Source organism: Melospiza georgiana, chromosome 7 (genome assembly GCF_028018845.1).
Source record: "Melospiza georgiana isolate bMelGeo1 chromosome 7, bMelGeo1.pri, whole genome shotgun sequence".
Classification (NCBI taxonomy): Eukaryota; Metazoa; Chordata; class Aves; order Passeriformes; family Passerellidae; genus Melospiza; species Melospiza georgiana.
This window is the reverse complement of record NC_080436.1, coordinates 22766167-22778254: the sequence shown is the minus strand read 5'-3', so window position 1 is coordinate 22778254 and position 12088 is coordinate 22766167. Positions and strand designations below refer to the sequence as shown.

General features: G+C 34.6%; 1 protein-coding gene across 1 annotated transcript in view; it reads left to right on the top strand.

Annotated features, from left to right (window-relative positions):
* Window positions 1-12088, top strand: part of SCN2A (sodium voltage-gated channel alpha subunit 2) — a 73509-nt gene that overhangs the window by 22983 nt on the left and 38438 nt on the right. Inside the window, exons 3-9 of the mRNA XM_058027552.1 lie at window positions 633-753; window positions 3235-3322; window positions 4960-5088; window positions 5767-5858; window positions 6746-7018; window positions 10917-10980; window positions 11534-11675. Of these exons, the coding sequence (XP_057883535.1) occupies window positions 633-753; window positions 3235-3322; window positions 4960-5088; window positions 5767-5858; window positions 6746-7018; window positions 10917-10980; window positions 11534-11675 (909 nt within the window). The remainder of the gene's footprint in view (window positions 1-632; window positions 754-3234; window positions 3323-4959; window positions 5089-5766; window positions 5859-6745; window positions 7019-10916; window positions 10981-11533; window positions 11676-12088) is intronic.

Sequence of the window (12088 nt, the reverse complement as noted above, 5' to 3'; positions counted from 1 at the left end):
ATTCTGTATTAGGTGAAAGTAAAGTATGACAAGGAAAATAGATTGGCAGGTACAGAACTATCACAAGCAATAGTTGAAAAGGGGACTAATACATTGCTCTCAGAGTACAGCAAAAATTGAGTACAGCAAAAATTAGTGTTATGTTCAAAAATGGTTATTGAACCCTCTTGATTTCCATATTTTCATGATCACTTAAAACTTAGATCACTTTGAGTTACTTTTGTCTTAGTACTTTGATTTGATAATTTAAGCTGGTTATTTGATTTAGAGATTGAAGTTTTAATAGCTCTCATTTTGGTTACAGTTACACACCTCAGTGTATATATTATACAGTACAAAAAGTATGCTAATTCTCCAAATATTGCCTACATTACTTTCATACTTGTCTCTGTTTACAAGCTAGTAATATCAGGATTACTTATGATTTCTTTATCAATGCATTTAAGTGTTCATTTAATTGTATATATAGTAATTTGGCTGGATGCTACAATGTGTGAACTGGACAAGGGGATTGTGTCAATGCAAATAGAGCATATTGAACAAATATGATTAATGATGAAATGAAAATTATTCAGGGTTTGTAACTTGGTATCTTCTAAATGCATGTTTTCATTCTCTTTTTCTTTTTCCAGACCTTTATAGTATTAAATAAAGGGAAGGCAATATTCCGATTCAGTGCCACCTCTGCCCTGTACATGTTAACTCCTTTCAATCCTCTTAGAAAAATAGCTATTAAGATTTTGGTACATTCATATCCTTTTCAAGTGGTTAGTCTAAAACTGTAATGAATGAGATGTTACTTAGTATTTAAATCATTCTCTGGCACATGTCCCAGGATCAATGTGATCGGTAGTGCTTTGTCCCTCTTCTCTCTACTATTTCTGTCTTCTGTTCTTTTTCTCATTCTCCTTTTTCATTTCTGTTCATTGCTGGATCCTAATATAGTAATACCAGAAGCCAGACAACCAGTCATCGTCCTTTACAATTTCTGTATCTTCTTTCTTCCCCCACATAATTTTTCCTTCCCTCTTATTTTTTTCTGTAATCTTCACATCTTTTTTTCATCTTTCCCCTCCTCCACGTTTTTCATAAACTGCAGATATATTGCTTGGAATACTTTCAGTTCTTCCCTGACACTGTATATTAAAGTCAAATCTTTGATCCCAGATCTGTGCTTGCATGAGTATTTAGTAAAAATATGGTTTCATTATTCCTTTTCATTTTCTGATTCAGATAACACTTACAGAAAGATAGATTCATAACATAGCTTAGATTTTTTTGTTTTGTTATTCATTCTCAGTCTTGTATGTATCCCACCTGTCTGTTTTATTTCTTGATCATTATTGCATTATACACTTGTAGGCCTATTGATGTTTTAATTTCAGTCTTCAAGAAGGTCCTGAGATTTCCAATTGCAGGTAGAGATTTGAAAAGCTAAATTATTATAATTACTTAACTATTATTTTGCCTTTTTCTGTGTTTTAATAGCAGACTATAGTAGGCATCCCACTGGTCTGATCCCAAATACCAATATGAGCCATGAGGTCATTGACTTCAGAAGGCCAGCTTACTTGATAAGGAAAGAATACAAGTGTTTGCACACTTGTATTTACAGAAGTCTAACATAAGCACACTGAAAGTAGCTTTGTGTTAGCATTGCATATAGGGATCCAAAGATTATGTAGACTAAATTTTGAAAGGACTTTTTTCAGTCTTGGTATACTGGAAGACTGACAATTACAGTGGTTGGTATCTGTTAGACATTGTTATCAATGCCTAGCCTACAAATGACTTCCAAAACAATCATGATACTACATAGCCTATTTTCAATTTTTTTGCTACAGGTGCCGCTACAAATAATTATTTTTCAATGATATGACACTCTTTACCATATTCTGAAGCATTATTATATTGAGTTATGCGGAATAATAAAAGATTGTGGGACTGAGGTAGTGGTGAAGGGCTTGTCACCAAAGTCAGAATTCTAAAACATGTTGTTTAAATTTATGGTAAGGTATATTATAATTATTTTTCCACTAATGAAAGCATAGTGAGAATCTGCAACTCCAAGTGGACATTTCATCAAAAAGGATTTTGAAAGCCTATGTAAAGTACAGACTGGTGAAACACTTGTAACATGGGTTTTTAATATTTAAAAAAATATATTTATTTCTCTTTTGCACTGTTCATAGTGAATTCCATAAAGGAAAGCTGGGTTCTCATAAAGGATTTAAAATATATTCATTGCACAGAAACCCAAAGGATTGTGGAATATAATGCCACAGTTTTTTGACAGCTCAGAAGGTAGAGGTATCATTATCACTTAAAGGTTTTTTTATTAGCATAGACATGCAAAGAAAAGTTTTCGAGGGGAACCTCATAGTACTTCTCACCCCATTGTATTTGGATTTCTATTTAGGAGCACCACATGAACCTGCAGCTGTTCTCAAACTCGAGCTTTGTCCTCTCTGTAGCTTTAGGTGTTGGTGCCATCATGTGGGCGTTTCGTGGTTCATCTGCATGGTTCTCATTTTGATGGCTGTGTTTTTTTTGTGTATTAGAAGAATGTCAGCAGTTCTGAGAATACAAGGTTGTAGATTTAGAGTGACATGGACCTGTTCTGGAATTCTATTTGGATTTATTTTTTTGAGAATCACATGTGCCTTCCCCTCCCAAAAGCATCTATATTACGAAAGTCATATATGAAATAACAGCAAGAGAATACTTTTCTCACCAAGATTTCCCTATGTTCTCTCCTACTATGTGGCAGCTAGCCTTCAGTGTATCATAGTGATAAGGAAAACTGTTCATACATGCCTAATTTTATGATAAAACATTAAAGTGAAGAAAATGTATTTTTCATTTCTTTGAATGCATGAAGCAGTTCAGATTTTTTTAGATAATCTAAAAGAAATACTTTTTGTGTTATTCCATGAAATTAGGAGCTAATACTTCAAAGGGTGACATTTGTGTTCAATAAGAAAAAATATTTTAGACTTGGGGTGCTTTTTAAAATACCTTTCAGATTTTCTAATTTTTAGTATATAATTGTTCTCTTGTGGCTATAAAACAGGGAATGAAAGTTTTAACATATTCAGGGCTTTTCCCTGGGTATTAAAAGAGTAGTAGAGGAATAGATAGCTCCTGACAGTGAAAATCTACCAAAGCAGTGTGTTATTTGATACTCTTTTCATGACATTTTCTGGCTTATGTTCCTTAACTCTTAGCCTACATTATTCAGCATGCTTATCATGTGCACTATTTTGACCAACTGCGTATTTATGACCATGAGTAACCCTCCAGACTGGACAAAGAATGTAGAGTAAGTTAAATGGATTTTCTCTGAATAATATCCAATAATCAGAAATAAACTGCTGCGAATTATATTAGGATGGCTTCCCCTGGCAGCAGCTACCTTGTTGGGATATCCTATCAGCAGCTGTTCTGATGCTATTTCCTTTGCTGTAACATGAAATACATATAATTTTGTCATGACAAGTTCTTTAATGTCCTTCCTCTGTTTGCAGTACTAGAAGGAAAATGTAAAAAAAGCTATTCTTATGATCATACAGAAATAGTGGATTATAAATATTTTTGACTGTGTTCTATATCACATCTGTGCAAGAATGCAGAGAAATGCAGTCTTTCATCTCTGTTGCAATAACTGTTACACATAAAGGAATTATTTTACGGATGGCTGTGTTGGTCACTGTGCAGCTTTCTCTTACCAAAACCAATCTAACAATGGAAAACTTGTATGCAGAATGAGCCATTAAAAAAGTATTGAAATGGTTAGTTAATCATTGGTGCAAAATGATGATTTCTTGGCTAATTGGTCCAATTAGCTTCGAGATGTCGATACACAATGACAGTTCCAAACTGCAGGCCACAATGTGAAACACAGTTCTTGGTGCTTCCTTTCTGCTGCCTCTTTCACATTCCCTACTGCTTGAGCTGATCCCTACCTGTTTAATATCCAGAAATCAAAACACCATAGGGCTATTGAGGTTTCAACAAAGACATTCTCATTTTGAGTTCAGTGTAAGTCTCTATGTATTCAGGATGCCTAGCATGTAGTAAATATTTATGATGAAAATTCGTTGCTTGAATATTTCTTCATGCCTGTATATTGTGCCAGTTAGAGTTACAATGGATATCCTCATCTGTGGAGCAAAGTTCTGCAGGAAATAAATTTTTTAGTAATTGAATGGAAAAAAATTCATATTGGAAAATTGTTTTCAGGCTAGCTCAGTTAGAGTAAGCTTTTTGAGCAGTTTAATTTGAATTCCTTTTCATTAAAGATATAAATTAAACTAAATTTCAGGATGACATCACTTGGGCACAGAAGATTGAAATTACTCAGAATGCCAGAATTAAATTACATTTCAACCACATTTTTTAGTCAAAATTTTATTTGCATTCATAAATAATTTTGGTTGTTTTTGCACTTGTTTGATTCCAGTACTGCATCTCTCTTGCTGAAGCTATAGTACTGGATATATCTACTCCATAGCACAGTTACAGAGCAATGAAGACTTGAGGGTTGGCACTTGCCAACTTTTGGGAGTAAGCAACATTTCAGCATTAAAAAAAAACATTGAAGAAAGGAATTTTTAGCCTGAACGTAACTTCTAAAACCCTAACATAATACATCTGTGTGTTTTGTTACAACATGGATTCAGACTGGTCATAAACATGCACCAATGAAGTAAATGGGAATTTTGCATCTGTCTTATTGCATAGAATGTAGAAGTTGGATTTAAGATGTGGGTTATCAGACTTTTAATCCTAATTTCATTCCTCTTTCCTTGGCATAAATTATGCAGATGTTAAAGTTGGTTGTAGCTGCCATTATTTCTTATGCTACTTAATGAGAAGAAAATGAGAATAAAACAACTAGAGAGAATAAACTGCAAAAATAACATGATCTATAAACTCTGTCTTGCATATTTTCCTCAGATACACATTCACTGGAATTTATACCTTTGAATCACTTATTAAAATTCTTGCAAGGGGCTTCTGTTTAGAAGATTTTACGTTTCTCCGTGACCCATGGAATTGGCTAGATTTCACTGTCATTACATTTGCGTAAGTCTTCTACTTATTTTTTTTATTAAAAATTCTTTCTGGTAGCATGAGATTAGTGACTAAAAATTGCCTCATATCTTGTCAGCCAGAATATTTGGAGCCTGGACTTCCTGCAGTTTCAATATGTTTCTTCTACTCTTTTACACATTTTAGTATTTCTAGCCAAGCATGTGCTGCGGAGGCCAGCATGGTGTGCCAGCCCATTAGGATTGTGAATGCCGTCACCCTGAACTGTTCATATCCTGTCTCCTTTCTGCATACCAGAATTAAAGGAATCCTTTTGACTTCCTGCTAATAGCTGATCAGATTAGTTTTCAAACATCGAGTCAATGTGATTTATTTATGATAAAACTTAATTTAATTTTATGGCCAGAAGTATATTTATAACACAGGCAAAATATGGTGAACGGTGAAAAGGTCTTGCTCAAAGACCCAAGCAAATAGAATAAAATCTGCCTCAATTCTGAGTAATTGTGATTTAATCCTACAGGTATGTAACAGAATTTGTAAACCTAGGCAATGTTTCAGCTCTTCGAACTTTCAGAGTATTGAGAGCTTTGAAAACTATTTCTGTAATTCCAGGTAAGAAGTAGTTGGTGTCAGGTGTTAGGCCCCTCGTATCTCCAACTGTTATTTGTGTGCTGTCATTGTGTTTGTGTGTGAACTCCCCTATTACAGATATGTGACAGAGTTTGTGGACCTGGGCAATGTCTCAGCGTTGAGAACATTCAGAGTTCTCCGAGCTTTGAAAACAATATCAGTCATTCCAGGTGAGAGCGAGGTTAAACACCGAGGCTGACTTTTGTTCTACAAAGGCTGTACTCACATTTTCAATCATAAGCCTTGTTTGCTACACATTGTCAACATACCAAAAAGCAGGAATCAAGATGTAATTTATTTAAATTGATTCATGCTTGTATTAATTGTATTTTCTTCTCAAAAAAAAAATCAGCCTTTGAGTTTAACAAATTCTTGCATGAGATATTTGCAGTAAACAGCCTATGTGATTTGCATCTTATGACATCAAGCTTTCCTTCATATGTTTTAAATATAAGTTAATTTTAAGCTTTCATACTGATGCAAATTTTCTCATTTATTGGAGGCACTTGATATAGCAACTTAATTCAGTTTTAAATTATGTCAAAAAAAAAACCAAACTCTAAAGGATAGCATGGGCCATGCATGGGGTATTGTTCCAAAGATGTCTTTCTTCTCCAAACCATCACCCGTCATATATTGTAACAAGATTATTATGGTATCATTTCAATGTGCACATATAATGTCTTTACAATGGGGTTACATTAATATAGAATACATTGCAAAAGTTCATAAAAGAAAGGTTTGGGCAAGAAGCATCAGCAAAAGCAAACAATGCTATTTTATGTAGGGTTGAGATATAGCATGAATAATAAAATCACTTGTTTTGGCAAAAACAATGTGTTTGGTATTATCTATTTTTTTTTTTACACTATAAAATAAGTATAAATTTACATATTCTCAATCATCTTTCCAAATAATAGGGCTTTTCTTTAAAATTATTGTGTCACAAATTCCTAGTCTTTTTGCATGATATCTTTATCAGGAAAAAAGTCACACGATTTTTTGTGAGCGTTTATTATCTATTTAACATCATAATAAAAATCTTTTCTCTTTGCAGGCCTGAAGACCATTGTAGGAGCCCTGATTCAGTCTGTGAAGAAGCTCTCAGATGTGATGATCCTGACTGTGTTTTGTCTGAGTGTATTTGCACTGATAGGGCTGCAGCTGTTCATGGGCAACCTGAGGAATAAATGCCTGCAGTGGCCTCCAGACAATTCTACTTTTGAAACAACTGTTATTTCCATCTTTAATAGCTCTATAGGTGAAAATGGAACATTTATTAATGCAACAATGACAATATTTAACTGGGATGAATACATCGAAGACAAAAGTAAGAGTTAATTATATTATCTACTGCATTGATATTCTGGTATTGATTCAGATTTGAGAACATCAGTATCTTTCTCTTGCCTTTAAAAGTGTGTAATATGGCCAAGAGACATAAAAGCACTCATTTCTCTCTAATAAATAAAAGGACTGTCGTTATATAATTTAACATTCATAACATTATATTGGGTAGCAAAATATCTTTTTCTTTCACAGAACACGACTTTTAAATTAAAATCACATTGCAGCATAAACCAGAAATTTCCATGCTAGCTTCAAGCCTCTTGAAATAGTGTGACAGCCCTAACATGGCATCTGAAATGTAACAGCTAGGTTAGTGCAAGGTAGTGCCCAGTCTCATAAGCCCACATCTGAACATCAGCTAGCCCAGGAATCCTGCCAGAGCACGTAAATGTAGAATTAAAGGAATTGTTGTTCCTTCTGGAGTTGGGTGAGTGGCTTTGCCGCACACGCCCTTGCACAACATAGACACTCCTTTAAGAGAAAGCCAGTGATTTACCCCAAGATTCTTTCTTGCAAAATAAGAACTGGATTCCAGATTGCTGTCTTTTAAGTTGTTTCTTCTCTTTGAAAAATCAAGAACTGAGCACTTTTTTTCTATTTTGTACCTCATAATACACTATTTCCACCATTTTAGGTAGGTAATGTTACTACTGTGTTAACAAAACATCTTTAAAAATTCAGATAGAATGACTCTGAACTGTTGTTAATCTCTCCCATTTATCTGTTCAGCCTCTTCTATTTATTTTAGTGTTTTTTAGTATACTTAATGTATTCATAATTAGGTGTTATAGGTTTTTAATAAAGTCTGTATGTATATTTTAACTGATGACTATATCAATGAAAGTTAGGAAACCTCAGTTAAGAACTAAATGCTTTTAGATCCAAGTCTTATTGCCTCATAATCTTTTAATATACTTATCATCCCAGCATGCTTGAAATATACAAATGTCATGCAGAAATTTTGGATGATAACCTATTCTTAAAGCCATCTGAAGAACAGATTCCATTCCATTCCCCTTTAGTTGTTTCTGGTACTATGTCACATAAATAGAAAGGGTTTTTTTCTAAATATCTGACCTACATTTTCCTAATTTCTGATTGAATATATTACTACATCTGCTCTGGACTAAGATAATCATAGACTACTTTATATTAGTCTTTATACAGTTTAAAAACTCTTATTCTCTGAATTTCTGGTCTTTTCTAAGGCAAGTAATCCTATTTGCCATTTTGCATTTTCTATACCTATTTTCATTTTTTATTCTTTTTTTCAGTCTTTCCAGTTAGTCTGGTTTTTTCTTTTTCTTCTTATTGTTTTTATTTTGCCTCTTTTTGTTTGCATGGGGTTTTTTTTATGAGATCCTTAAACTGGGTGCTAACTCCTCTAGCAATTACTTCTGATTTTTATCTTTACCTCATGCCATACATGCAACATTCCTTTTAGCACATTTCAAAATTAGGTCATTTTTATATCAGCACTGTATTTGTTGATTCACAAACAGTTTGTATTTTGTGACAGTTACTGCATCTTTTTGTAAAGTGGTGGCTGCAGCCACATCCTGATATTTTGTATTTACCTATTTGATTTTGCCCTGTCAAGTGTAGCATTTTCCACTTGTCTCTATTGGAATAAATCCAATTGCTTTTGGACAAACTTGTCAATTTGTAAAGGTCATTCTAAATTTCAAATACCTTTTCTCCTAGCCTTATGTCTTCAGAATACTTGATGCATTATTTTTCTATTGTTTCGTGTCTTGAGTTGGTAATGAAACTTATTAGAAAACCATGTCTGGCATAGATGCCTGGGAGAGGTTCCTTAATGAATTGACATTGTATCACTGGCAATAGCTCTCTAAGAACTTTTTTCACTTGTTTTGTGATATTTCCAGCTAGAACACATTTCCTTTATTTGTATCTGGAAGTGTTATGTAGGACTTGTACCCATGACTGTTCTGTTATAAAGCTGGCAGGAGACAGGAATAGTTTTGTATATGGCATATTTTCTACAAACTCATATTTACTGTTTTTATTGATTTAGCATTATTTTTTTGTATTAAAAGAGTCTTCTTTGTTTTCCAAAGAAGTGGACTGAAAGTGGAGCTGTGCTACAAAAGAATGTGGATTAGGCCCACAGAAGGTTTTGCAAGTTCTGCTTGGAGCCTGTAGGCATTTTTAAACTTCTTTTTAAGTAGGGGTCACTCACAGGCTGTGACTCTGTGGTCACCAGAATGTCTGAAAATTCATTGATTTCTTACATGATATCTGGGACTAGAATTGCAGATATATAAATTATGGACATAATTTCTCTCTCTTTAAAATAAGCAGATTTTATGCTGCCCCTATTGTATACTGGTGGTGACAGAGTAGAAGCAGTCAGTAGGAACTGGTTGCAATTCCCTGCTTGCCTGTTTAGCATTAGCCCTCAGTTAGCTCATGCCAGCTAAGTTAGTCCATGCCAGCTGGCAGTGAATCTCACGGAACCATCTGCTTCCTGAGAACAGCCAGAACATACCTAGTTCTGGCAACTTTAGCTTAATGTGCCACCTGACTAAAAAATCTCCATTAGAGATTCCCATTTTTACTTGTGTTTAAGAATCACAAACTAGGAATTGATGGCATAATGTGTTTCCTTTTCTGCTACAAAGGAAGAAAAATAAAATAAAAAATAAGAGCGTGTTGGGGTTTTTAGGCCTTCTGTCACTTTAAATTATTTTTTACCTCATCTTAATAGATAGCCTAAATGTTCAAGTACATTCCTCTGCTACAGAATTTTGTGTATTAGTTTTGTGTAAGGTACAATAAACACCTGGTTTCTCCCCCAGCTGCTCAAATCAAGATCCAATTAGAGATTTCTTGAACATGTTGTGTTATCACAGAATCAATGGGAGTGGAAAAGACCTTTGAGATCATCTAGCCCAATCTCTGACCTAACACCACCTTGTCAACTAGACCATGTCACTGAGTGCCACATCCCGTCTTCTTAAACACCTCCAGGGATGGTGACTCCACCACCTCCCTGGGCAGTCCATTCCAGTGCCCAGCCACCCTTTCCGTGAAGAAATCGTTCCTTTTGTCCAACCTAAACTTCCCCTGGCACAGGTTAAGGCTGTGCCCTCATCATCATCATCGTCACTGGGCGCCTGGGAGAGGAGACCGACCCCTACCTGGGTACACCCTCCTTCTAGGGAGTTGTAGAGAGTGACAAGGCCCCCTGATCCTTCTGTTCTCCAGGCTAAACACCCCGAGCTCCCTCAGCTGCTCCTCACAGCACTTGTGCTCCACAACCTTCACCAGCTTTAGTGCCCTTCTCTGGACCTGTTCCAGCACCTCAATGTCCTTTCTAAACTGAGGCGCCCAGAACTGGACACAGTACTTGAGATGTGGCCTCACCGGTGCTGAGCACACAGAAGAAATCTCATCCCTAATAGTTCAGGTTTTTTAAAGGAATACTTGGATAAAATAATATGTAATTGATAGTTATAAATGAATAGTACTAAATGTTCTGTATCAAAAGGCACGAATGAGGTCCCAGAATTGCTCTCATCCTTTCCTTTATTTTCTTGGTATTTTTTTATTTGCTAGCATACACAATTTGATATTCCCCTTGTATCTTATAATTTGGTTAGGTTGCCAAGAATTAACTGCATAACTAACTTTTCGTTTTCTAAAGAAAGGCTAACTTGAAGATTCTGTAGAAAGTAATTTTCCTGTCAAAACAATACTTTCCATGTTTTTTTCATTCCTAACCACTATATATTGCAGTTGAACAGTTTGTTAGCTCTGCTAGTTTCTTTCAAGTGTAAAAGTCTATAAAATTGCTCAATTTTCATTAGGCATAAATATTATATTTCTCATCACCTTTTTGATTTTTTTAAAAGGTCATTTCTACTTCTTGGAAGGACAAAATGATGCACTGCTCTGTGGCAATAGCTCAGATGCAGGGTAAGAAAATGATCATCATTTTTCATTAGGCATCAAAGACAAATAATAAGCTACTTAGAATAGCTCAGGTAGTCAACTTTAATATCAACTGTAGAGTTGCAAATTATCAATGTTTTGCATTTGAAGCTATACCTAAATACAACCATCTCTGTGATTTGAATTTACACAGGCACTTCCATCAGCCTCTTAGGCTACTTTTGTAAAGGTAATCACATGAATGATCTGTGCATAAGTGTTGCTGCCAACTTGCTAACAACTGTTTATCAGCCATGCTATTTGGTGTTCTTTTGTCCTGATGGAGATGTGTTATGAAAAATTGTGGGGAAGGGTAGAATACTATTAGTTATATTACTAAAGTATTGAAATATGATTAGGAAGTAGAATTAAAAAGTGAAAATTAATAAACTATATATTTTTATCTTAGATATGTAGAATGACGTTTTACTTGTTCATAATTTCATTAGCAACTGGTACTCCTGAACAATTTTGTTTTACTGCAGCATATCGTAATATAGAGTAGTTGTTAAAAATAGCATTTCCTCTTCTTTTGTAGTCAATGCCCAGAAGGATATATATGTGTGAAAGCTGGTAGAAACCCCAACTATGGCTACACAAGTTTTGATACATTCAGTTGGGCATTCTTGTCACTGTTTCGATTGATGACTCAGGACTTTTGGGAGAATCTTTACCAGCTGGTGAGGACTTATTAAAATAAACAGCACCATCACCAATACCATTACTACATAGTATTTGCATAGTTATTTTCATTCACTTGTCCCTAAGGCCTTTGGAACAGAAATTGTCTTTAATTTTATATATGTAAACTGTTATCTAAAACAATAAGGCCCTTATTCATGATTTAGGTTCCCATGTGCTTCTTAAATACATTATAGGGAATAGCTGTTATTTTATGAAGATGGTTAAGCATTATTGGTTTTTTTACCTAAATGAATACATGAATTTAAGTTGTCAAAGTTTCTTACCCATGCATGATGTAAAGAGATGCTATGTTTAATTGATTTGCAGTCTAGTAAAAATATGTTTTGTTTGAAAAAGTTACACCTTGTCCCTGAACTACAAATATCCTTACTTGAAGGACTGTAATTTT